The sequence below is a fragment of the Staurois parvus genome, unplaced genomic scaffold (assembly GCF_062004578.1).
Source record: "Staurois parvus isolate SC_StPar_1 unplaced genomic scaffold, SC_StPar_1.0 ptg002812l, whole genome shotgun sequence".
Classification (NCBI taxonomy): domain Eukaryota; kingdom Metazoa; phylum Chordata; class Amphibia; order Anura; family Ranidae; genus Staurois; species Staurois parvus.
Genome location: NW_028320608.1, coordinates 42,364 through 68,962, shown reverse-complemented (window position 1 = coordinate 68,962; position 26,599 = coordinate 42,364). Strand labels below are relative to the sequence as shown.

At 46.4% G+C, this 26,599-nt stretch overlaps 1 protein-coding gene across 1 annotated transcript in view; it reads right to left on the bottom strand.

Moving 5' to 3' along the window:
- Positions 1–17,093: 17,093 nt before the first annotated feature.
- The window catches only part of KIF24 (kinesin family member 24), a 46,698-nt gene continuing 37,192 nt past the window's right edge, over positions 17,094–26,599 (bottom strand). Inside the window, exon 9 of the mRNA XM_089666742.1 lies at positions 17,094–25,950. Coding sequence (XP_089522868.1) covers positions 25,771–25,950 — 180 coding nt within the window. The 3' untranslated portion in view covers positions 17,094–25,770. The remainder of the gene's footprint in view (positions 25,951–26,599) is intronic.

Below are 26,599 nucleotides of genomic sequence, written 5' to 3'. Positions count from 1 at the left end.
CCTGCGGGGCGGGTTTGATGGTGGCGTTGTTGGATGTGATGGAGAAGTCAATGGGGGGTGGGGTCCAGGCTGGGGGGAAGACAAGAAACTCGGTTTTGGAGAGGTTCAGTTTAAGGAAGTGGAGTGACATCCAGTCTGATATGTCGCTCAGTAGGTGTGTGATTCGGGCGGAGACTGAGGGGGTGAGGTGGGGGGTTGAGAGATAGATTTGTGTGTCGTCGGCATAGAGGTGGTAGTTGAAGCCGTGAGGGTGTATGAGTTGGCCAAGGGAGGAGGTGTAGATGGAGAAGAGAAGGGGCCCAAGGACAGAGCCTTGAGGGACCCCAACAGAGAGGGGGAGGTGGTAGCATTATAGGTAATGCTGAAAGAGCGTTGTGATAGGTAGGATGAGAGCCAGGAGAGAGCAGAATCTCTGAGGCTAAGGGAGTGTAATTTTTTGAGGAGGAGGGGGTGGTCGACTGTGTGGAAGACCGCAGAGAGGTCAATATTTATTTGTTCATAGAAGTACTGATATATATTTTCACTTCACCAGTGCGTTTTTATTTATGCAGTTCTGTTATTAGCGCTACATCATTTATTTCAATATAAGTTCTGGAACCTGCCGCCTATCTTCCCAATTCAACAAAGAGATGCAGAACATGGGCTCCGTTCACAAAGCTTTACACTAGGATGTAAGGATCATTGTGTGCCAGCCACGTGACTAGTTTTCAAATTTCACTGGACTCTGCGGAAAATCATTTAAAAAGAATAATTTTCCTGATGTTAGCTTTGTGAATTGTGTGAAGTCTGCATGTTTTCTGTTTACACTGAAAATCAGCACATAAATCACAGTGTATACTTGCGAGTATATTTATAAATCATGACTCTTAGTCGTAGCCAAAGATATTGGCACCTGTGTTTTTCTGTCGGGTAATGCACCACTTCGCCCAGAAAATTGTTGCAGTTACAAATGTGTAGGCATTCTCATGTTTATTTCTTTTGTTTAGATGCAAACGGAGAAACAAAAAAAAAAAAAGGGCGCACTGACCTAGTGCATTATCTTTTAAAAATATATTTATTGAAGGAACAAAGTAAGTATCACACTCACAATAGACATAAAAACACAGGCATGTCAAACTGAACAAGATGTATGATCCAAACAGCATCTGAGTCCATACGATGGAACCCTGGATGACCAACTGGCTGTGTTTCGAGGACACAACCTCTTCCTCAGAGCCCTGAGCCAGTTTGTATGTCTTTTGTGAGTATGATACTTACTTTGTTCCTTCAATAAATATATTTTTAAATGATAATGCACTAGGTCGGTGTGCCCTTTTTTTTGTTTCTCCTTTTGCATCCAGTGTATTTGGACCATCCTGGTCTGTAAAGGGCAGCAAGCAGTGCATATTCCAGAATATTCCAGAACATTCCTATTGGGTCTACTGAGTCCATTCCTAGTGCAGGAGAAAAGTGTTTGACTTTATTTCTCCATGTTTTTGTGTCATACCAATACACACAAAAGAAATAACAAACCCTCGATTTAATATTTGGTAGCATACCCCTTGGGGAAAAAAAAAAAATAACTGAAATCAATGGCTTACTGTACCCATCAATGAGTTTCCACCTCTTGATTGGAATTTTGGAGCACTCTTTTGCCAACTGCTCCAAGTCTCTCAGATTGGAAGGGTTCCTTTTCACGGTAATCTGCATGAAAAACATGCTCCTCTCACTCAGGCACACGTTACACAGCGACCTGACATCATCACTTGCCCAAATCACTACCATGATTCAAAAACAGGATCACAGATTACGCCATATTGAGACAAAGATGGGGGGAAATAATAACAGCCCACAACGACTTGATTGACGCACATGCTGACCACACTTCTGACATCGAACAAATTAATTTGAAACTAGTGGACCTGGAGGATCGTTCCAGATGCAACGACATCAAATTTAGGGGTATTCCTGAAAATATCACCAACGAGGCACTGCTACTCTACATCCAACAATACATGAAACACCTTATTCCGTCTCTCTGAGGTAGAGCTCGCTATAGACCGCGCTTATAGAATACCCAAACCGGCTTTCCTGTCACCATCAATACCTAGAGATGTTTTGGTGCGTATTCATTTTTACCACATAAAGGAGACGATAATGACAGCTGCCAGAAACCCCCCCCTCCACTCCCGTCATCACATGCAAACATCAAACAATACGCAGACCTATCAAAAGCTACGCTCCTTAACCGTAAAAAATTGGTTACCATCACCAAAACCTTACGGAACCATGGCATTGCTTACCAAAGGGGATTCCCCACAAAAATAACTGTCAGACACCAGGGAGGAATCTACACAATTAGAAACCTAGAAGCGGGCATAGACTTATTGAAGACATGGAAAATAATACCCGCGGACCCCCAACAATCCACCTCTACTGCTACACATCAGATGGAAGCAGAATAACTCTGACATATTATACTCTCAATCCACCTCAAACTCTGCACCTCTGACGCTCTACTCTACTATATCCCATCCTACTAAGATCTGGCGATGGGCCCGATTAGAAAATTCTCTTGTTACAGAACATTGTTTGGCATGACCTTATCTATGGTCAATGCTTGTTCATACCCCCTAGTTTTGAAGTAGCGTACCAAGCTTCTCATATTTTTTGCAAGCCTTTTTTACCCCTGTCCGCATCCCTCCCTTCCTGCGTCACCAGTCAACCGAACACCTCACCAGCTCAACTAAATCTTCCAAATGAACATGGAACAAGGCTTCTGAATCTCCGAACGAGCCATTTTCGCACTGCCCAGACCATAAAACTCTCCTCCTCACAACCGTATCCGTCCAACGCCTTAAACACCAACTCGACTACCCCATACACCGCACCAAGGATCTACATTATGATTAGGCCACGAACGTTTAAAGATGTTATGGTAAACTCCCCTTTCAAAAGATCGATGCTCCAAAAGGAAATGCGGACATTCTTTTCATACAGGAAACGCATTTCACAACATCCAAGACCCCCAAACTACAACTACATCGATTCTCCCACATCTATATGGCCACCAATCCTAAGAAACGTAATGGCGTTCTTACAGCTATAAAGGACACTATACAATTCAGCCATGTTTCAGAAATAGCGGACCCTCAAGGTCGCTATCATATCCTGATCTGCAAACTTAACGATACACGCTAGTGAATGTTTACGGTCCGAACAACAATCAGACTCAATTCCATCGTAAACTCCACACCATTATCTCTTCCAAAAAACAAGGCAGAGTCATCATTGGTGGAGACTTCAATGTCATCGGCAACCCACTCCTAGACTCATCCTCAAAACAAAGATCCCTCAAAAAGAGTTTTCAATCATTGATATCTGGAGATGTCAACACAGCACCGAAAAAGACTACATCTACTACTCCCCTTCCCACCTGTTCTACTCCAGAATCGATTTCTTCATTACAGATAAATGGACTCTACAACATGTAATGTCATCCAACATTGGCACCATCACATGGTCAGACCACACTCCAATCAACATACTCCTGGACGACTCTCGACTCTCAACGCTCAGCACTCCCCCCCCCCCCCATATGGAGACTGAATTTTGCCATATTAAAGAATCCAGAAAATCAAAAACATTTATTAGAAGCTCATAACTTATTTTTTTACCTGAATACTACACCTGATATCTCTATAACCACACTCTGGCCCGCTTACAAAGCTTATATGCGAGGTATTCTCATACACCTCAACTCACCACTCAATAAGCAGAGATCTCAACAAATCGACCAACTTCTAGCTTCTATAAAACTAAATGAAGAAATTAACAAACAATACCCCAACGCCTCCACATCTGCATCCCTCACCTCAGACAGAAACCAGCTCCGATCCCTTTTACTATATAAATATGACCTCAACCTTCAAAAAACTAAATCACAATTTTACTCCCTAGGTAATAAAGCAAACTCACGTCTAACAAAAATAATCAAAGACGCCTCAAATCAAAAATTTCCTCAATTTTACACCCAACTACCCATACTTTGCTTACAAACCCTAAGGACATAGCTGACGCCTTTGCAACTTACTACCAAACCCTGTACAATATCAAAGATGATCCAGATACACACCAACCAACGACATTGTCCATACAAAACTTAACTACCACCAATCTACCCCAGCTTACTCCATCACAAGTTGCCTCTATATCTATCCCATTCTCTCCCATGGAAATAGAGAACACTATAAAAACCTTACCACTGAACAAATCCCCAGGGAATGATGGCTTTACCAACGAATTTTATAAAACATTTGCCCCTAACCTTACGCCGCCCCTAACCTTACGCCACACCTAACCACTCTCTTTAACCATGCCGCTTCTACAGGTACATTCCCTAATTAAATGCTGCAATCCATAATCACAACTATCCCAAAGCCCTGCAAAGACCCCCAACGTGTTCAGAATTACAGACCGATTTCACTACTAAATACAGATATAAACCTTTACGCCAAATTAGTTGCCCGAAGATTGCTTCCCCACCTACCTACACTAATCCACCCAGACCAAGTAGGATTTGTTCCTGGTCGCCAAGCGCCAGATGCAACAAGAAGACTCATTTCTCTCTTACACACATTAGAAACCACCAAACGACCCTCCCTAATTTTATCCCTTGATGCTGAGAAAGCATTTGACCGAATACACTGGCATTTTATGAAACTCACGCTTCAAAAGTTTGGAATCACAAACTGGATGCTATCGGCAATCCTTGCCCTCTATTCCAACCCTTCAGCGAGAGTGCTAACCAATTGGACGCTATCACAGATTTTCCACATCTCCAACGGTACCAGACAAGGTTGTCCCCTATCACCCATAATCTTCACCCTACTCATTGACCCACTAGCCTCAAAACTCAGAGAGGACCCAGCATTCACAGGAATCACCCATCTCAAAAGAGAACACAAAATTAGCCTATTTGCAGATGACATCATACTAATGATTACCAATCCACACAAATCACAAAAAGTATGTGAACCCCTTGGGATTACGTGGAGTTTTGCATGAATTGGGCATAAAATGTGCTCTGAACGTCATCTAAGTCTCAACAATAGATGAACACAGTCTGCTGAACATAATACTACACAAACATTAGATGTTGCCATGGTTTAATTGCACATAACATGTAAACATTCACAGTACAGGGAGGAAAAAGTATGTGAACCTTTGGACTTAATAACTGGTTGACCCTCCTTTGGCAGCAATAACCTCAACCAAACGTTTCCTGTAGTTGCAGATCAGACCTGCACAACGATCTGGAGTAATTTTGGACCACTCCTCTTCACAAAACTGTTTCAGTGTAGCAATATTCTTGGGATGTCTGGTGTGAGCCGCTCTCTTAAGGTCATGCCACAGCATTTCAATCGGGTTGAGGTCAGGACTCTGACTGGGCCACTCCAAAAGGCGTATTCTGTGCTGTTGCAGCCATTGTTTTGTTGAATTACTTGTATGCTTTGGGTCATTGTCCTGTTGCATCATCCATCCTCTGCTGAGCTTCAGTTGGCGGACAGATGGTCGTACGTTTTCCTGCAAAATGTCTTGATAAACTCTGGAATTCATTTTCCCATCAATGACAACAATCTGTCCAGGCCCTGAGGCAGCAAAGCAGCCCCAAACCATGATGCTCCCTCCGCCATGTTTCACAGTGGGGATGAGGTTTTGATGTTGGAGTGCTGTGCCTTTTTTTCTCCACACATAGTGTTGTGTGTTCTTCCCAAACAACTCAATCTTGGTTTCATCTGCCCACAGTATATTTTGCCAGTAGTGCTGTGGAACATCCAGGTGCTCTTTTGCTAACTTCAAACGTGCTGCAATATTCTTTTTGGACAGCAATGGCTTCCTCCGTGGTGTCCTCCCATGTACTCCATTCTTGTTTAATGTTTTCCTTATTGTAGATGTGTCAACAAAAATGTTAGCATGTGCCAGAGATTTCTGTAGGTCTTTAGCTGACACTCTGGGATTCTTCTTTACCTCATGCAGCATTCTGCGCTGTGCTCTTGCAGTCATTTTTACAGGACGACCACGCCTAGGGAGAGTAGCAACAGTGCTAAACTTTCTCCATCTGTAGACAGTCTGTCTTACCATGGACACATGCACATCAAGGCTTTTGGAGATACTTTTGTAACCCTTTCCAGCTTCATGCAAGTCAACAATTCTTGATCATAGGTCTTCTGAGAGCTCTTTTCTGCGAGGCATGGTTCACATCAGACAGTGCTTCTTGAAACCAGTAAACCCAAAACAGGTGTGTGTTTTTTAAGGGCAGGACAGCTGTCAGCAACACATCCAATATCATCTGATTGGATTGGAGTGCAATGACTGATTGGAGTCAAGGTTGGCTCACTCCTGGCTCCAATTAGCTCTGGGAGAAGTCATTAAGCTAGGGCCTCACATACTTTTTCCTCCCTGCACTGTGAATGTTTACATGTTATGTGCAATTAAACCATGGCAACATCTAATGTTTGTGTAGTATTATGTTCAGCAGACTGTGTTCTATTGTGACTTAGATGACGTTCAGAGCACATTTTATGCCCAATTCATGCAAAACTCCACGTAATCCCAAGGGGTTCACATACTTTTTCTTGCAACTGTAAGTATGTATGCACCTGATTGTGAACTGCACTGATAAATATTATTTTGTATTGTATCAAAATCTTTTAATAAAAAATATTTGAAATAAAGTGCAACAGCGCTGAAAGGTAAAAATTGGCCTGGGCAGGTGGGGTGTAAAAGTGCCCAGTTGACAAGTTGTTAAAGGCCTCATTTCTTTTTCTGAAAACAGTAGAATAATGGGCTTTATCTCTTTTTTTTTTTTTTTTTTTTGGCTGTCCACAGCACATTCTCCCCAAAGGATTTTGTCTTCTTCAGGTAAGTTTTGGCAAACTCCAATCTGGCCTTTTTATATTCCTGTGTCAGCAGTGGGGTCCTCTTGGGTCTCCTACCATAGCATCCCTTTTCAGTCAGATGGTGACATATAGCGTGAGCTGACACAGTTGTACCCTGCGCCTGAAGGTCAGCTTGAATTTGTCTGGAAGTTGATCGAAGGTTCTTTATCCACCATTCCAACAATCTTTCTTTGCGATTTCTGATCAATTTTTCTCTTACGTCCAGGCAGATTAGCTACAGTGCCATGGATTGTAAACTTCTTGACAATGTTGCGCACAGTGGGCACAGGAACATTAAGATATGTTAATTGATACAGGCGAGTTTAAGTACAAATTACAGGAGCATCACAAACTTGGAATGCAGTCATTTCTTACAATTTTGAGAAGGTGCCAATAATTTTGTTCAGTCCGTTGCTGAGGTTTTGCGTGGAACTTAGCTTTTTGCAGGGGTGGTCATGTTTTTAGCCATGACTGTAAGTTCGCTGTAGATGAATTTTTCTGGTGTATGTGTCTTCACTTACAAGGACTGCTTAACCCCCCCTGGCGGTATTCCCGAGTGTAGCTCAGGGTTAAATTTCAGTACCAGAAGTGGTAACCCTGAGCTACACTCGGGAATACTCTGCAGTGCTTCTCCAGTGATCCCTGTTTAACTTACCTTGTCCTGCGCTCCCGCGATGTCCCCCCCTGCAGCGTCCTCGGCCATCTCCTCCGGCCGAAGCCGGCATCCGTCTTCTGGGTTCTGTTCCTTGCGAGCGTCGGGACGTACGGGGGACGGAACCGGTGGGAAATTCAAAAATGTAAAATTGTGACATTCACTCAATACAATAAAATCTGATAGTATTCCATTACTGTATCAAACCATTTCACATACATTTTGTCCCGAGTGCTTTGTCCTGTCCCCTGCCTGCATTATTACTGTTCTTTCTGCCTGGAAACTGAGAAACGTCCATGGCGTCCAAAAAGCGTCCCTTTAGGTAAAAGCGGTTTTAGACCGGCTAGAGAACAGCGATAGTAAATCAGAAGCACTTGCAGAATTGAGTGATAATGATTCGTGGGGGAAATTCATCATCAGACACTGAAAATGATTCTGCGACTGAACTCAGCGATGTGCGAACTTGGCGCTCTATTTCACATTTCAGTGTTTTTGGTTTGATTATATTATTGAATTACATTTATTATTATTATATTATTTTTTATGATCATTTATTATATTATAATTTATGATTTCTTGTTTCAAATTTCATCATACCCGGGATGGTTACTAGACTCTTGTTCAGACAGATTTCAGTGAGTTATTCCTAAGAATTACAGGCCTACAATAAAAAAAACAACAAATTTCCATTGAAAATAATGTACCGCTTTGAGCACAGAAATACTGACATCATCAGACCGCTAGGGAGGTTAATCTGTATCCAAACACAAAAATGTAATGTATTGCAAGTTTACCATTCCTTAGATGTTGTGGCTGCCTCAGTTTTCTTTTCCTCCTTCCTTTATTTTGCTCTGGTGCCCCTGCCAGTAACACCCCGCCTGTCCTAGGGTGACAACATTTCAAGCACAATACTTTATCTACAAAAGAGCAGTGTTGTCCCCCTAGGCTCCTACACTCCTGCTACTGTAGTTAACACAAAACAAGTGAGAAAGCTGATAACCTTGCTTGGCATATCAGTGGAGGGCACATGAAGAGAATAGTAGGCTAGAATTCTGCAGAACAGGCGTTTTCTGTGCTTGCAAGAAATGTTCTTAGTCTGAAAAATGTAAATGAACACAATGCTCACTCACCCTTCTTATGTCATGACAGCAAAAACAAAAAAGGACTACAGAACTGACCCTCTCCTATTCTCCAGCACAGAGGGGAGTGATTATGCAGTCTTTAGAGATGGCTAAGATCAATAAAAGGACAGGACGTTATCAGCTTATAATGTTTCTGGTAGAATCAAAAGATATTTTTGTACCTATCAAAACACTTTCAAGAGTATATTTAAAAGACGAAAAAGTAGCAAATGCACTCCTCGCAGGGGCGTCCTTAGGGTTGTTGCCACCCGGTGTGATAATACTTGGTGACACCACCTCCAATGATCCCCGCAGGATGGTTCGGACTCCAATCCATTATGCTCAATCCACAGATCCGATCCATCCTGATGTGAATGTTCAATATATTTGTGTAAAGCGCTGCGTAAATTGACAGCGCTATATAAGTACCACAAATAAAATCCTGCGGGGATCGTCGGCTTGCTTTACAACTTACCTTTTCATGGAGCGGGTCCGGTGTCACCCCATGTAAGTTGCATGCTGACGATCCCCGCAGGATGGATCAGATCTGCAGATTGAGCATAATGGATTGGAGTCTGATTCATTATGCTCCCCAATCCGCAGATCCGATCCATGCTGCGGGGATCGTCGGCATGCAACCTATACGGGGTGACACCGGCCCCGCTCCACGAAAAGGTAAGTTGTAAAGCAAGCCGACGATCCCCGCAGGATGGATTGGATCTGCGGATTGAGCATAATGGATCGGAGTCCAATCCATACTGTTGGGATCGTCGGCATGCAACCTATACGGGGTGACACCGGGCCCGCTCCACGAAAAGTTAAGTTGTAAAGCAAGTCGACGATCCCCGCAGGTTGGATCGGATCTGCGGATTGGGGAGCATAATGGATCGGACTCCAATCCATTATGCCCAATCCACAGATCCGCTACAAAAAACGAGATAGCGGAAATCTTCGTGAAACTGAAGATAGCCAAGAAAAATGAGATGGGGGGGGGGGGTATTACGCAATGATTTGGGCCGAATACTAATGTGAGTGGAAGAAGTAGAGGAGAGTATGGAGGCACAAGCTCAATTAACCTCCTTAGCGGTATTCCCGAGTGTAACTCGGGGTAACATTTCAGTACCAAAAGCGGTAACCCCGAGCTACACTCGGGAATACCATGTGGCGCTGCTCCGGCATGTGTTCTTCACTTACCTTACCCTGCGCTCCCACGATGTGTCCCCTGCAGCGTCCCCGGCCATCTCCTCCGGCCGATGCCGGCATCCGGCTTCTGTGTCCTGTCCCTGTGACTTCGGGACGTACGGGCGCCGCCGCCGGGAAATTTAAAAATTTTAAAAAATGTCTTTTTTTTTTTTTACATTTTACATAGTAAAACATTGCTGTCTCAACCAATTTCACATACATTTTGTCCCGAGTGCTTTGTCCGGCGCCCTGCCTGCATTTTTACTGTTCTTTCTGCCTGGAAACTGAGAAACGTCCATGGTGTCCAAAAAGTGTCCCTTTAGGTCAAAAGCGGTTTTAGACCGGCTAGAGAACAGCGATAGTAAATCAGAACCACTTGCAGAATTGAGTGATAATGATTCGTGGGGGAAATTCCTCATCAGACACTGAAAACGATTTTGCGACTGAGCTCAGCGATGTGCGAACTTGGCGCTATATTTCAAATTTCAGTGTTTTTGGTTTGATTATATTATTGAATTAAATTTTTTATTATTTTTATGATTATTTATTAAATTATAATTTATGATTTTGTGTTTCAAATTTTATCATACCCGGGATGTTTACTAGACTCTTGTTCAGACAGATTTCAGTGAGTTATTCCTAAATATTACAGGCCTACAATTAAAAAAATACATATTTCCATGCAAAAAAATGGTACCGCTTTCAGCACCAAAAATCTGAAATAATCATACCGCCAGGGAGGTTAATAAATTAGAAATGCAGATGGAGGAAATGCGTAGGGAACAGAGAAAGCGCTCATTTAAACTGGAAGACCAAGAGAACTGTGATAGAAGAAATGACCTAAGGATCTGGGGTCTACCAGAAGAGGAGCAAGGAGACGATCTACGTGATAAAATAGAGTGTTTAATCCATTGAGAAGACCAGTGACAGATCACCTGAAAATTGAGAGATTACATCGGATTAGACGACCACAAGGAGTATCGACGGAAAGCCCCAGAAATGTGATAGTTCGAGTTCATCATGACGAAGACAGAGAAAAAAATATGTAAAAGTTTTGCGCGATCCCTCCGCAATAAAATATGAGGACACAAAGCTGCATATCTTTGCTGACATTGCATCAGAGACTCTAGCTAGAAGATATTTGAAGCCCCTGCTAGATCAGATGAGAGAGAAAAAAAGTTTGATATAACGGGGGCTTTCCAGCATTCCTGATCGGATGGAAGGATGGAAAATTGGCAAGGCTGAGGTTCCCAGAAGACGTTAGTGACTTTTGTGAAAAAATAGACTTACAGAAAATGGACCTTGAAGGGTGATCACTGGGGCCTCTGGAGAGTGTAGGGCAGGGGTCAGGAAAGTGGCAGCGGGTATCTAAGAAGAAGAAGTAAATAGACATGGTGTAGCTGGGGGAGGGTAGGGGAGGGAGGCCGGGGGAAGGGAGAGGAGGAATATTCCTAAATTTCTCCCGGAGCCTGGAGTGTTTTTTTTTTCTTTTCTTTCTCCTCCTCTATAAGAATTTTATAGAACAAATTAAAGATGAAAAAGGAGCAATGTGTACTCCACCACTGCTTCCTCCTGGGACGGGTGATGTAAGCACCCTAGATGGCTGCAAGACCAGATACACCTCATTTGGGCCTAGGCCAGACTGGTGGTTTTTGGGGGGAGCTAAAAATTTAATTCACGAAAATAGAAACTTTTCCAGCAATCCTACAGGTGAATGGGGCAAGCTTAAAGAGGAGTTAATGCCCTATTGGGAGTTTAGTTCTGCTTCAAGAGTAACCCCTTTCTACTGCCACCTCCTGATCCTTTAAGAGGATATAAATGTGGGGAGGTGGAGACAGGCATTCCGATCATGTGACTGCCTCTCACAGAAGTCACATGATCAGAAAGATCCCAATCACAAGTATGCATCGCTGTGATACAATAGTTACTCTGCCGAGAGCACACTTTCACAGCATAGTAAACAGTTTATCGATGGATTCATACATGCAGCCGCTTGGCATTGAAGACCAGCCACTGAGAGGGTACATAGATTTGGGCAGCTGGTGGGAAGCAATTAAAAGAAGAAACATTGTTATTTGTAAACTAAGGCCCCTTTCACCCTGATGGACCGATCGGGACCGCCTGTCAGTTCTTCAGGCGGACCTGTTTGGACCATCTGTAGACCTCTATGGACCGGCGGGTGTCAGCAAAGGGCTGACACCCGCCGGCATCCGATACTGTACACCAAAAACAGACGGATGGAGATCCATTCCCCATCCCTTTGCTGAATCGGATGGAAATGGACAGGTGGTCTGTTTCCATCTAACTGCCCCATAGATGGCAGTGTCTGTGTCCGCTCTGCAGCAGCAGAGCGGACACAGACCTGTCATTCGCCTGCTCAGCGGTGATCAGTGGAGAAATCCCCCGCTGAACAGGCGGATCCGCTGCCAGGTCTGTTCCATCTGAAAGTGGCCTAAAGTATTTTTATTTTTTAATATTTAATTAAAGCTTTATATTTCATAGACCCACTACAATCAGCACACACTCGATTAAACCATGAAATACTGGAAAATATATAATTTGGTGAGAAATCCAGCAAGCTCCCAATTTCCCCCCATTTGAGCTCATACTACTGCACCTCTCCTGTGCGGATATCCCAAGCAGTGGTGTCAGTCCGGCTCAGCTCTCCCCTGCTGGACTACAGAACTCCTCCTGTTCCATTTCCCTCTTCATAAGCATGCATTCATTTCTTTCCCTGAAAAACAATGCTTCTGTTGTGACTCTCAAGAGCTTGCCCACACACTAGGGCAGAAGTGCTCACTGTGGCCGGCAGAGCCCCCTGATGTGGCCCTTGACCTCAAACCAGGGAAGTACATGCCCAGGGTTTGGCAATCTATTGATCGTGATCTGGGCTTCCTGACCCACCTTCGCAGAGCATTCGAGTGCATCAAGCTGGCGCTGGCAGTAATGGAAGCAGGAGCTGCATAAGTCAATGCTTCCTCTAGCGCTGGCTCCTGTCCCAGACGCAGTGATACCAAGTGCACTTCACCTGGGACCTTTCTATCAGCCTGGAGACGGAGAGCCAGCAGAAGGGGAAAAGATCAATGTATTAAACATCACCTACACTGCAATCTAATTACAAAAAAAAAAAAGCACCAAACCAAAAAAAACAACATTCAGAAGATTTTGTGAAATAAATATCCAGGCAAATTACACTTACAGAATATGTGAAATATATAAAAGTAGGCGCCAGCCAACTATAACGGGATACAAATTCAAAGGAAAAATTACCATATAAATTAGCACATAAAATAAATTACCGTATTTTTCGCTCCATAGACGCACTTTTTCCCCTCCAAAAAAATGGGGGAAAATGTCTGTGCGTCTTATGGAGCAGCCAGCCCGGTATTCCCCCCGCCACCGTGTTAGAATACCGGGCCGGCCGCTCTACTGTGCTGAAGAACCTGCTCCTCAGCCCAGCGGTGTCCTGCTTTCACCGGCCGTCTTCTCTCCCCGGCGCCGGCATCTTCAGTGTGGGCACCCGGCTGTGACAGCTTGCGGCTTTTGGAACCTGTCAAGAGTCCCTCCCACAAGACTATGGGGAGGACAACGGCATGGAAGTGGGAACCTGTCAAATTCTGGTACCCGACATCCCGCTCCCCAAAGGTCTGCAGGCTCTGACCGTCTCTTGTACTATGTCTGCAGTCTCTGGTCATCTCCTGTACCGTGTCTGCAGTCTCCGGCCAGCCCCTGTACCGTGTCCGCGGTCTCCGGCCATCTCCTGTACCGTGTCCGCGGTCTCCGGCCATCTCCTGTACTGTGTCCGCGGTCTCCGGTCATCTCCTGTACCGTGTCCGCGGTCACCTCCTGTACCGTGTCCGCGGTCTCCGGTCATCTCCTGTACCGTGTCCGCGGTCTCCGGTCATCTCCTGTACCGTGTCCGCAGTCTCCGGTCATCTCCTGTACCGTGTCCGCAGTCTCTGGTCATCTCCTGTACCGTGTCCGCAGTCTCCGGTCATCTCCTGTACCGTGTCCGCAGTCTCCGGTCATCTCCTGTACCGTGTCCGCAGTCTCTGGTCATCTCCTGTACTATGTCCGCAGTCTCTGGTCATCCCCTGTACTGTGTCCGCAGTCTCCGGTCATCTCCTGTACTGTGTCCGCAGTCTCCAGTCATCTCCTGTACTGTGTCCACAGTCTCTGGTCATCTCCTGTACTGTGTCCGCAGTCTCTGGTCACCTCCTGTACTGTGTCCGCAGTCTCTGGTCACCTCCTGTACTGTGTCCACGGTCTCTGGTCATCTCCTGTACTGTGTCCACGGTCTCTGGTCACCTCCTGTACTATGTCCGCGGTCTCTGGTCACCTCCTGTACTGTGTCCGCAGTCTCTGGTCATCTCTTGTACCGTGTCTGCAGTCCATTGGTTCAAAATATTTGTTTTGTTTTCCTCCTCTAAAATCTACTGTAGGTGTGTCTTATGAAGCGAAAAATACGGTAATAAATATCATATAGTCCAAAATAGTAAGGTAAAAAAAAAGTCCCAAACACCAAAACTGATGTGGCATTAAAACTGGTAACCAAATCCTCTTGCAACTCCCAACTGTGCTCTACCACCATGTACACTGTGTACTACCGGCCAAAAATATGCACTCACCAGATTAACTCGGCCAACAAAGTAGCCAGCAAGCACAGATCTTGTATACATTTGGTGGGATGCCTGGTCCTGCAGAATCCTTCATACCACCTCCTCCATTCTCAGCATCTGTCTCAGGAAAGAGCCCAGAAAGTATTCATAGTGCAGTAAGTTTTTATTTAAAAAAAAAAAAAAAAAAGATTAAATCATATGCACTAACATGTTAATGGTGCCACAGGGAGCACCAACCCAAACAGCTCACTAGGGGGATCCTTCTCCTCACACCGTCGATATTCCCGTGGCCGCCGTGAGTTCCAGCAACCAGATGTGAAGTGTGCGGCTCAAGTCATTATTTATTTCAGGTACTTATATAGCGCCATCAATTTACGCAGCGATTTACATATATATTGTACATTCACATCAGTCCCCGCCCCCAAGGAGCGTACAATCTAAGGTCCCTAACTCACATTCATACATACACATACTAGGGACAATGTAGGCAGGAGCCAATTCACCAATTCATGTCTTTGGAGTGTGGGAGGAAACCGGAGTACCCAGAGAAAACCCACGCAGGCACAGTCATAATGAATTTTGTGCTGAGCGCGTCCTCAGGCTTTCAGTTTTGGTGTTTGGGTCATTTCTTCACCTTACTTTTTTGGACTACAGGATATTTGTTTGTTTTATGTGTCAATTGATATGGTCATTTTTTTCTTTGAACTTGTATCACGTTATGTTTGGCTACTTTTTTTGTATTTCATCACATACACTGCACTTTTGCAATGGACATATTAGCACCTAAAAGGGTTAATAACTAATAGGCTGCTTTACCACTGATCCGCGGGTGCAGCTCAATACACTTGTGGCTTTTTTGAGGATTTGCTGCATTGAGCCCACTGATGTGGTGCGGAATTCACGTTTTCTGTGTGAATTCCGCACCGCATCAGAATCGCACCCCATTCATGCGAACCGATGCAGGTGTATATGTTAACAACACCTCAAAATCGGTCCGCAAAACGCAGTGCAATGTGCAGAATCGGATCATATAAGGTGTGAATAGCCATGGGTGGACTCAAAAAAGGATCCTGCACCTTTTTGGTGCGGTGCAATTTGAGCCGAACAAAAATGTACGGCTCCGACCGCACCGCACACAAATTGCATGGGGTTTGCACAGGAATGCAGTGCGGTTCCTGTGCGAATCACATGCGATGTACTGCACCACATTAGTGTGAACCTAGGCTGAGCCATAGACTTCTATTATATCCTGCAGGTTTGGTGCACTTTCAAAAAGTGCACAGCTGCAAGATATAATGGAAGGCTATGGCTCGGTGCAGCTCGCCTCCAGGAAAGCTGAGCAGGTCCACCGCTCCTCATCAGTTTGAAAGCAGCTTTATAGAGGGCTCGTTTGTGGTTTGGGGGAGGTAAAGCCCAATAGTTGTGACAGGTATTTACCACACCCTCCCAAACCACTGATGCAGCATCAGGGGTCGCAACGGCAACTTCACCCCATGCTCCAGGGGGCTTGTGCGGCTTCCCAGTCCCCTTCTGTTTTCCACCTTGACAGGAGCGGCATTATACAGGAACCGGGCCTCTCCCATTTACTCCTGCAACTGCTGAAAGCCGGCTTCTCCTCCTCTCACTCCCACCAGGCATTCAGTGGCTGCAGGAAGAAAATGTTCATTATGCAATTCAAAATAAAAAAAAGATTCAATTCTGAACCATTTAATTTCATTGTGGCCCGCACCCGGTTACCAAATCACCTAAGTGGACCTCGCTCTTCAAAAAGAGAAGCAGCTTTGGTGTAGGGAATGGGATCTTGGAAGATGTAGTTCTGGAAGACGGGCCTGCGGCAATAGGAACTGATAGGCAGCACAGTGGCTAAATGATTAGCACTTCCGCCTGGCAGTACTAGGGTTGTTGGTTCGAATCCCAACCACGGCACCACCTGCCTGGAGTTTGCATGTTCTCCCTGTGCCTGCATGAGTTTCCTCCCACACTCCAAAGACATCCTGGTAGGTGAATTGGATCCTGTCTAAATTGTCCCTAGTATGTGTATGTATGAATGTGAGTTAGGGACCTTAGATTGTACACCTTGAGGATTAGGGACCTTAGATTGTACGCCCCTTGAGGGTGAGGGACCTTAGATTGTACGCCCCTTGAGGGTTAGGGACCTTAGACTGTACGCCCCTTGAGGGTTAGGGACCTTAGATTGTACGCCCCTTGAGGGTTAGGGACCTTAGATTGTACGCCCCATGAGGGTTAGGGACCTTAGATTGTACGCCCCTTGAGGGTTAGGGACCTTAGATTGTACGCCCCTTGAGGGTTAGGGACTGATGAGAATGTAAAGTGCTGTGTAAATGGATGGCGCTATATAAGTACCTGAAATACATAAATAAATATCTCAGCAGCTGGTCCAGCAAGACTTTTACAAGCCCAAAGATGTCACGGGGTGATAAAACGAACAGAATTAAACAAAAAAAAATGCTGAGAATGCTCTAGAAGGGGGGAGGAGAAGTTTGGGGGGTAATGTCTGGATTATACCGCGATTAACCATTGATAGGATTTGCAACTGCACACCTTATATTTGTGAAATGATAAGAAAGTCATCACAAGGTAAATGTATATATTTATTTAGACACTTTTATTAGAATAGTGCTGCTGTATTTTACAGCACTTTATGTACAACACTGAACCATTCATACCAAACCGTGACGCCCAAAGGAGCTGACACTCTAATGCCCACACCAAATGCAAACACACATAGAAGTCAATAAACATAGCAGCCGGTATTTGTATTGCAGGAGCAAAAATCCTAAATAAATAATGGGTGGGGAGAACAGATAAAGCTCATTTTTGTGTAACTGAACTCAGGCCTCTGGTTTTATAAAGTAGAACTATAGGTAAAACTTTTTTTTGCCCATTATGGATAGAGCAAGGAAGGGTTATAACCGCCCCCCCCCCCCCCTGTCAGATTTGTTTCTTTTTCGCAATCTGTGTCCCATTGTGGAGACTTCACTTCCTGTCCCATAGCCAAACAGGAAGTGAGAGGAAATCCCTGCAAGTTAAGGTACCGTATTTTTCGCTCCATAAAACTCTTTCCCCCCCCCCCAAAAAAAATGGGGGAAAATGTCTGTGCGTCTTATGGAGCTGCCGGCCCAGTATTCCCCTGGTTGCCGGTGTGTTAGAATACCGGGCCAGCCGCTCGGCTCCTCGGTCCAGCGGTGTCGTCACTGGCCGTCGGCATCTTTAGCGTGGGCACCTTGCTGTGACAGTTTACGGCTTCACAGCCGGGCGCCCACTTCGCATGTGCGAGAAGCTCTGCGCTTTGTGAATGGGCCCGTAGTTTTCTGGGACCTGTCACATGTCCCATAAGACTACAGGGAGAGAGGTGGTCACAGCGCAAATGGGAGTGGGTACCTGTCAAATTTGGTTACCCGCCCCCCAAAGGTCCGCAGTCTCTGGTCGTCTCCTGCACCGTGTCCGCAGTCTCTGACCGTCTCCTGTACCACTATGTCCACAGTCTCTGACCGTCTCCTGTACCGTGTCCGCAGTCTCTGACCGTCTCCTGCACCGTGTCCGCAGTCTCTGACCGTCTCCTGTACCACTATGTCCGCAGTCTCTGACCATCTCCTGCACCGTGTCCGCAGTCTCTGACCGTCTCCTGTACCACTATGTCCGCAGTCTCTGACCGTCTCCTGCACCGTGTCCACAGTCTCTGACCGTCTCCTGTACCACTATGTCCGCAGTCTCTGACCGTCTCCTGTACCACTATGTCCGCAGTCTCTGACCGTCTCCTGTACCACTATGTCCGCAGTCTCTGACCGTCTCCTGTACCACTATGTCCGCAGTCTCTGACCGTCTCCTGTACCACTATCTCCGCAGTCTCTGACCGTCTCCTGTACCGTGGCCGCAGTCTCTGACCGTCTCCTGTACCGTGTCCGCAGTCTCTGACAGTCTCCTGTACCGTGTCCGCAGTCTCTGGTCGTCTCCTGCACCGTGTCCGCAGTCTCTGACCGTCTCCTGTACCACTATGTCCGCAGTCTCTGACCGTCTCCTGTACCGTGTCCGCAGTCTCTGACCGTCTCCTGTACCACTATGTCCGCAGTCTCTGACCGTCTCCTGTACCGTGTCCGCAGTCTCTGACCGTCTCCTGTACCGTGTCTGCAGTCTCTGACCGTCTCCTGTACCGTGTCCGCAGTCTCTGATTGTCTCCTGCACCGTGTCCACAGTCTCTGACCGTCTCCTGTACCACTATGTCCGCAGTCTCTGGTCGTCTCCTGCACCGTGTCCGCAGTCTCTGACCGTCTCCTGTACCACTATGTCCGCAGTCTCTGACCGTCTCCTGTACCGTGTCCGCAGTCTCTGACCGTCTCCTGTACCGTGTCCGCAGTCTCTGACAGTCTCCTGTACCGTGTCCGCAGTCTCTGGTCGTCTCCTGCACCGTGTCCGCAGTCTCTGACCGTCTCCTGTACCACTATGTCCGCAGTCTCTGACCGTCTCCTGTACCACTATGTCCGCAGTCTCTGACCGTCTCCTGTACCGTGTCCGCAGTCTCTGACCGTCTCCTGTACCGTGTCCGCAGTCTCTGACCGTCTCCTGTACCGTGTCCGCAGTCTCTGACCGTCTCCTGTACCGTGTCCGCAGTCTCTGACCGTCTCCTGTACCACTATGTCCGCAGTCTCTGACCGTCTCCTGTACCGTGTCCGCAGTCTCTGACCGTCTCCTGTACCACTATGTCCGCAGTCTCTGACCGTCTCCTGTACCGTGTCCGCAGTCTCTGACCGTCTCCTGTACCGTGTCCGCAGTCTCTGACCGTCTCCTGTACCGTGTCCGCAGTCTCTGACCGTCACCTGTACCGTGTCCGCAGTCTCTGACCGTCTCCTGCACCGTGTCCGCAGTCTCTGACCGTCTCCTGCACCGTGTCCGCAGTCTCTGACCGTCTCCTGCACCGTGTCCGCAGTCTCTGACCGTCTCCTGCACCGTGTCCGCAGTCTCTGACCGTCTCCTGTACCGTGTCCGCAGTCTCTGACCGTCTCCTGTACCGTGTCCACAGTCTCTGACCGTCTCCTGTACCGTGTCCACAGTCTCTGACCGTCTCCTGTACCACTATGTCTGCAGTCTCTGACCGTCTCCTGTACCACTATGTCTGCAGTCTCTGACCGTCTCCTGTACCACTATGTCTGCAGTCTCTGGTCATCTCCTGTACTACTATGTCTGCAATCTCTGACCGTCTCCTGTACCACTATGTCTGCAGTCTCTGACCGTCTCTTGTACCGTGTCCGCAGTCTCTCATCATCTCCTGTACTATGTCCGCAGTCTCTGGTCGTCTCCTGTACTATGGCTGCAATCCGTTGGTTCAGAATATTTTTTTTTTCTTGTTTTCCTCCTCTAAAACCTAGGTGCATCTTATGGTCAGGTGTGTCTTATGGAGCAAAAAATACGGTATTCCCTTGAGGAGCCCCCGGTCACCAGAACCAGTGTCCCCATTGGAAGATTTCCTCTCTATTACTTTTCTGGGGACAACCGAAAATGTGGATTTTCTTTTACTTTCAACGATATTGGTAAACAGGACAAACAGAGAGGGTGACTCTCCTTAATGGGGCACAGACAGGAATAAAATCTGACAAGTGTTGTAAACGTTCCTCTCTATCCAAAACTGGAAAAAAAAAAGAAGTTGTTCCTTTCGTTATACTTTAAGGCAAGCGTAGTATTTGTTAGGCACAGAACTCCCACAATGCAATGCTTCCTTTATAACATTGTGCATCAATGGATGGATGATTTTACTAGAAGTTGCTCACCTTGCTGGTGTAGTCTTTTTTTTTATATGGACTAAACATTTTAAATAACTGCACCCTGACAAATTCTTTGTTTATAAAGTAGAAAGTATAAAAATACTTTGATCCGTGTATCCGATGTAATGGAAGTGATTGTCTTTACGCTTTCTGACATTTTACCCCATGAACACTGCCCCCCTCTTAATAAACACATGATAATGAGCACAGATTTAAAGCAGAACTCCAGTCATCAAGCAAAAATTAAGTCAGGCCCCCCCTCCATTCTGGTCACTGTACATTAAATACTCTCTTTTAAATAATTTTTAAAACGCCCTTTCAATTCTAAACGTTCAGCCAAGTGACGGCTCTACATAGTTTTTTTAAACACCTTTTTCATTTCTAAACGTTCAGCCAAGTGATGGCTCTGCGCTTCCTTCCTCCTCTTTGCCTTTTGTATGACACGGAGCAACTTGATGGTATCATCGCAGCGCTCCCCCCGTACAAGTCTCACAGCTCAGCTCTAGCTGCAATGGGTGTTACACCCTTCGTTTTTTTTGGTCGAAAGTCCTGCCACCAACACCCCTACACACCCTCACAAAAAAACGGGGCTAGAGCAAAGTTATGTAATATGGATGTCAAGTCAGTGTTGGTGGGCAAACATAGACCACAACTCCACCACTAGTAACGTCCACTTACAGCGCTGGGATCCCCGGGTCACCCCTGTAACCTGGAGAACTACAGAGGATGTCTGACGTTCGCCTTACACCTCTACATATTCGTTCAGACACGAAAGGATCAAAATAGTTCAGCCTAGCGTTCGATGGTGCTTTCAAGGACTTTACCAATTTCAAACAACTGTTCATTTGAGTTGCATCTCAACGTCTCAATTTTTGATTGACAATCTGGAATAACTAAGACAAGTGCATGTGCATTACACTAGGTAAGATTTTTCAAACCTGGAAGCAAATGTAATAAACGTGGAGCACGTTCGTTAGCATTGGATTAGACAGTTTCCAATCTTGTAAGCGATTGTCGAATCATCCCCTATGACTCTTTGGTAATCAGAAGAACGTTCCAAAAATGAACATTTTTGAACACAAAACTCTACAGGTGCAGGGCTAGCTTTACCAAGAGCTAGAGTAGATGGGAAATGCTGTGAGATGCTTCCTGTCATTCATCCAGAAACTCTTCTAAAGATATTGGTGGGGAGAGAATCTACGGGAACGGCAAAGGGGGAAATGTCCCCCACAAGGGGGAAAACAAGGATGGGAGTACCCTTACCAGCTAGAAGCCGAGGTATGTAAAATAATGGAGGCTGGTGTTCCTCTGTCACTTGCTGCTGTTTTAGAAAAGTAATTTAATACAGGACACTGCTAGCACTGTGTACCTGCTCTGTCATGCAGTGCTCGTGGCGGCAGTGTCCTGTATGAAAGTCCATAGGTAGAGCTAACACTGGAGGACTGGTGTACAGTGGTGGCAGTGTCCAGAATGAAAGTCTAGGGAGAGCTGTGTACCTCGCCAGTCCTCTAGAGGCAGAGCTAACACTAGACTTTCTTACAGGACAATGCCACCACTGTGTACCTGATCAGTCCTCCAGTGTTGGCTCTCCCTATAGACTTCCATGCAGGACAATGCCACCACTGTGTACCTGATCAGCCCTCCGGTGTTGGCTCTCCCTATAGACTTCCATGCAGGACAATGCCACCACTGTGTACCTGATCAGTCCTCCGGTGTTGGCTCTCCCTATAGACTTCCATGCAGGACAATGCCACCACTGTGTACCTGATCAGTCCTCCAGTGTTGGCTCTCCCTATAGACTTCCATGCAGGACAATGCCACCACTGTGTACCTGATCAGCCCTCCAGTGTTGGCTCTCCCTATAGACTTCCATGCAGGACAATGCCACCACTGTGTACCTGATCAGTCCTCCAGTGTTGGCTCTCCCTATAGACTTCCATGCAGGACAATGCCACCACTGTGTACCTGATCAGTCCTCCAGTGTTGGCTCTCCCTATAGACTTCCATGCAGGACAATGCCACCACTGTGTACCTGATCAGTCCTCCAGTGTTGGCTCTCCCTATAGACTTCCATGCAGGACAATGCCACCACTGTGTACCTGATCAGTCCTCCAGTGTTGGCTCTCCCTATAGACTTCCATGCAGGACAATGCCACCACTGTGTACCTGATCAGTCCTCCAGTGTTGGCTCTCCCTATAGACTTCCATGCAGGACAATGCCACCACTGTGTACCTGATCAGTCCTCCAGTGTTGGCTCTCCCTATAGACTTCCATGCAGGACAATGCCACCACTGTGTACCTGATCAGTCCTCCAGTGTTGGCTCTCCCTATAGACTCTCATACAGGACAATGCTGCCACTATGTACCTGACCGGTCCTACAATGTTAGCTCTCCCTTTAGACTTTCGCTAGTGAAGGTAGTTTTGCTTTCCCTGATAATGACATTTTAAATAAAACCTTTGTTTTCATTACATACCCTATTTGAGCCCTAATGATGACATCACTGGGTTTCTGTGCTTCTCTATGCAGTGCAGACAGATCATGGCTGGTGGGAGGGGCTGGGTGCCGTACACAACTTCCTGAAAACATCACAGCACCCCACCTCAGTTCTCCTCTCAAGAACCCTCATCAAGCATCTGTGTATTTAGCCTTTAGTTCAGCTTTAGATATAAAGCATATTCACTAGGCCAGCTCTACAATACTCTAGGTGGACTTCATCCTCATAGAAAGGTTTTATGACACAGAAGATCAATGTGCTGTGTAGAAGACAGCTAGAAAACCTGCTCTGCTATCAGGACAGAGGAGGAGCATTAAAAAAGGTATTGACCCCAATGCAGAAAATCAATCAGAACATCCCACCTGACCACCATGTTCTTCCTGTGTGACACCAACTAAAAGGGTGACAACTCCAAGACACACCATACCGTACATCCAGCATTATGGAATCCCCATAGTGATAGGACATCATGGTCCCCTGGCATCCCACCTGTGTCCCAAAGGCCACATACAGCCCTTTGGTGAAGTGTGGCCCTCAGGCCTAGCAGTAAGCAGAGGAAGAACTGGTGTGTAAAGGGGGCTCAACGGCCAAGTTCTCCTTCCCAAAAAAAAAAAAAAAAAAATCAAAGCACATTTTTGCAGGTAAAAACGTGTTTTTTTTCTGTCCCCTCAGGAGCCTGCAGAGCATCGCACCGGCAATCAGTAGGCTGTGGGTGCAATATCAGGCTCTCTCCCTCCAGCTTACTGCCCATACCTCTGTACAGGCTGTTAGAAAGCTGGAGGAAGAGTGAATGAACTACAAGAGCGCTCATCAGTGCCCTCCTAATTCATCGAGAGCTACAAGCCAACTGCCGCGGTGGCAGGCAGGACATGTAGTTTTTCATTCACAGATTCTTGTGAATAGATGCAGAGTCTCACACAGCTGCACCAATTTTAACCGCGTCTGCACCACCCTATAGCAGAAATACTGCTACAGGGGGCACGGGTGTGAAAAATCACGTGCATATGCATGTGATTTTGCACTTCCAGGTAGTGGGCGCACGCTGCCATTCGTGGCCTCGGCTGGTAATCACCGGATCCCGGCCGGTGATTCCCCGCTGGAACCCGGTGATCTCTGAGTATTACCGATGGGGGAGAGATCTGTATGTAAACAATACAGATCTTTCCCATCCCGTGAGCTCCTGCACACTGCTTAGTATTGCACTGTATAGCAGAGCCATACAAAGCACCGGGTCCTGGCCGGTGATTACCTGCCGGCACCCAGTGATCTCCGAGTATTACCAACAGGGGAGAGACCTGTATGTAAACAATATAGATCTCTCCAGTCAGCTCCTGCACACTGCTTGGTATTGCTCTGTATAGCAGAGCCATACAAAGCACCAAGTCCTAGCCGGTGATTCCCCGCTGGCACCCAGCGATCTCTGAGTATTACCGATGGGGGAGAGATCTGTATGTAAACAATACAGATCTTTCCCATCCCGTGAGCTCCTGCACACTGCTTAGTATTGCACTGTATAGCAGAGCCATACAAAGCACCGGGTCCTGGCCGGTGATTACCTGCCGGCACCCAGTGATCTCCGAGTATTACCAACAAGGGAGAGACCTGTATGTAAACAATACAGATCTTTCCCGTCCCGTGAGCTCCTGCACACTACTTGGTATTGCTCTGTATAACAGAGCCATACAAAGCACCAGGTCCCAGCCAGTGATTGCCTGCCAGCACCCAGCAATCTCCGAGTATTAATGACGGGGGAAGAGACCTGTATGTAAACAATACAGATCTTTCCCGTCCCGTCAGCTCCTGCACATTGCTTGGTATGGCTCTGTATAGCAGAGCCATACAAAGCACTGGGTCAATCACCGGGTGCCGGCCTGTGATTCCCCGCTGGCACCCAGCGATCTCTGAGTATTACCGACGGGAGAGAGACCTGTATGTAAACAGTACAGTTCTCCTGTCAGCTCCTACACACTGCATAACAGAGCCATACAAAGCAGTGTGCTTACAGTGAAACACACAGCCCCCATAGTAAAACAGCACACAGTTAACCCTTTGATCGCCCCAGATTTTAATCCCTTCCTGCCCAGTGCCATTAGCTTTTTTTTTTTTAGCACTGATCACTGTATTGGTGTCACTGACATCCCCAGTGACACCAAGTCAGTTTCCCCCCCCAGTGTCAGAATGTCCGCCGCAGTCCTGTTATAAGTCGCTGATCGCCGCCATTACTAGTAAAAAAATTCCAGTATATATGCCGCCATTTGTAAACGCTATAACTTTCACGTAAACCAATTCATTTACATTTTTTTTTTTTAGCAAAGACGGAGCAGAATACATTTTGGCCTAAATTTATGATGAAATTTGATTTTTTTAATTTTTTCACTGGGCATCTTTTATAGCAAAAATATAGTTTTTTGTTTTTCAAAATTGTCCGTCTTTTTTTGTTTATAGCTCAAAAACATTAAAAACGCAGAGGCAATCAAATACTACCGAAAGAAAGCTCTATTTGTGGGGGGGAGAAAAAAAAAAAAAGACGATGTAAATTTCATTTGGGTGCAGCGTTGCATGACCGCGCAATTGTCAGTTAAAGTAACGCAGCGCTGTAACGCAAAAAACAGCCTGGTCAGGAAGGGGGGTAAATCCTCGGGAGGGCGAGGGGTTAAAAGGTGATAGTTTGGGGGGCTAGGAAGGGGTGCTGCATCATCACCTGTTACACCCTAAATACAGCTGTAACTAAATGGGAACTTCTCTATCCTTTAATACCCGTAATTTAGTGTTTCATGGAACATCACGAGCCTCCAAATGTCTCTACCAGCATGACGTCAGTCCCCAACCCCTCCTGTAGGTTGGCCTCTGACCATTCCCTCTAATAAGTTCAGGCCATGACAGTCTTTTGCAGCATTGTATTTAAAAAGGGAAATGAAGAGGTTTGTCTCCCCAAAGTGTGAACCGTGAAGAAGGCAAGTTTGTTATAAGGCCTTGTGGGATGGTGATAAAAACATGAAATGTTATGAGCAGCAGAGACGCTCTGCATCGTCCTGCTTGCCAAGGTCCAGGGCGGAGGTCAGAGAGGACAGATCTGTAGAGGAAAGGTCCAGGAAGAGCTGTAATTGGGCTCGGAGGTCCTCGATGTGTTTAGATTTCTGCAGCAGAATCTCATCCAACTTTCTCACATAGTCCGGGAAATCCTGCAAAACATATATATTGTGTTATATTAGGTTCCAGAACAGTCTGTGACATCACTGATGTCTGTGATAGAAAGGAATATTAGTCTCACACTCCTGCTGCTTGCTGCCCACTCCACAATGATTGGCCATCGGCGGCAGATCTGTGCTGGGCATCCCCAGATGCACTTCACTGCCACCAATTTTAAAGTGTTACTAAACCCAGGACCCTGCATTCACTATATCTGGTCTCCCCGGACCCCGCATTCACTATATCTGGTCTCCCCGTACCCCGCATTCACTATATCTGGTCTCCCCAGACCCCGCATTCACTATATCCGCTCTCCCCCAGACCCCGCATTCACTATATCCGCTCTCCCCGGACCCTGCATTCACTATATCCGCCCTCCCCAGACCCCGCAGTCACTATATCCGCTCTCCCCGGACCCCGCATTCCCTATATCCGCTCTCCCCGGACCCCGCATTCACTATATCCGCCCTCCCCAGACGCCGCAGTCACTATATCCGCTCTCCCCGGACCCCGCATTCACTATATCTGGTCTCCCCAGACCCCGCAGTCACTATACCCGCTCTCCCCAGACCCCACAGTCACTATATCCGCTCTCCCCGGACCCCGCATTCACTATATCCGGTCTCCCCAGACCCCGCAGTC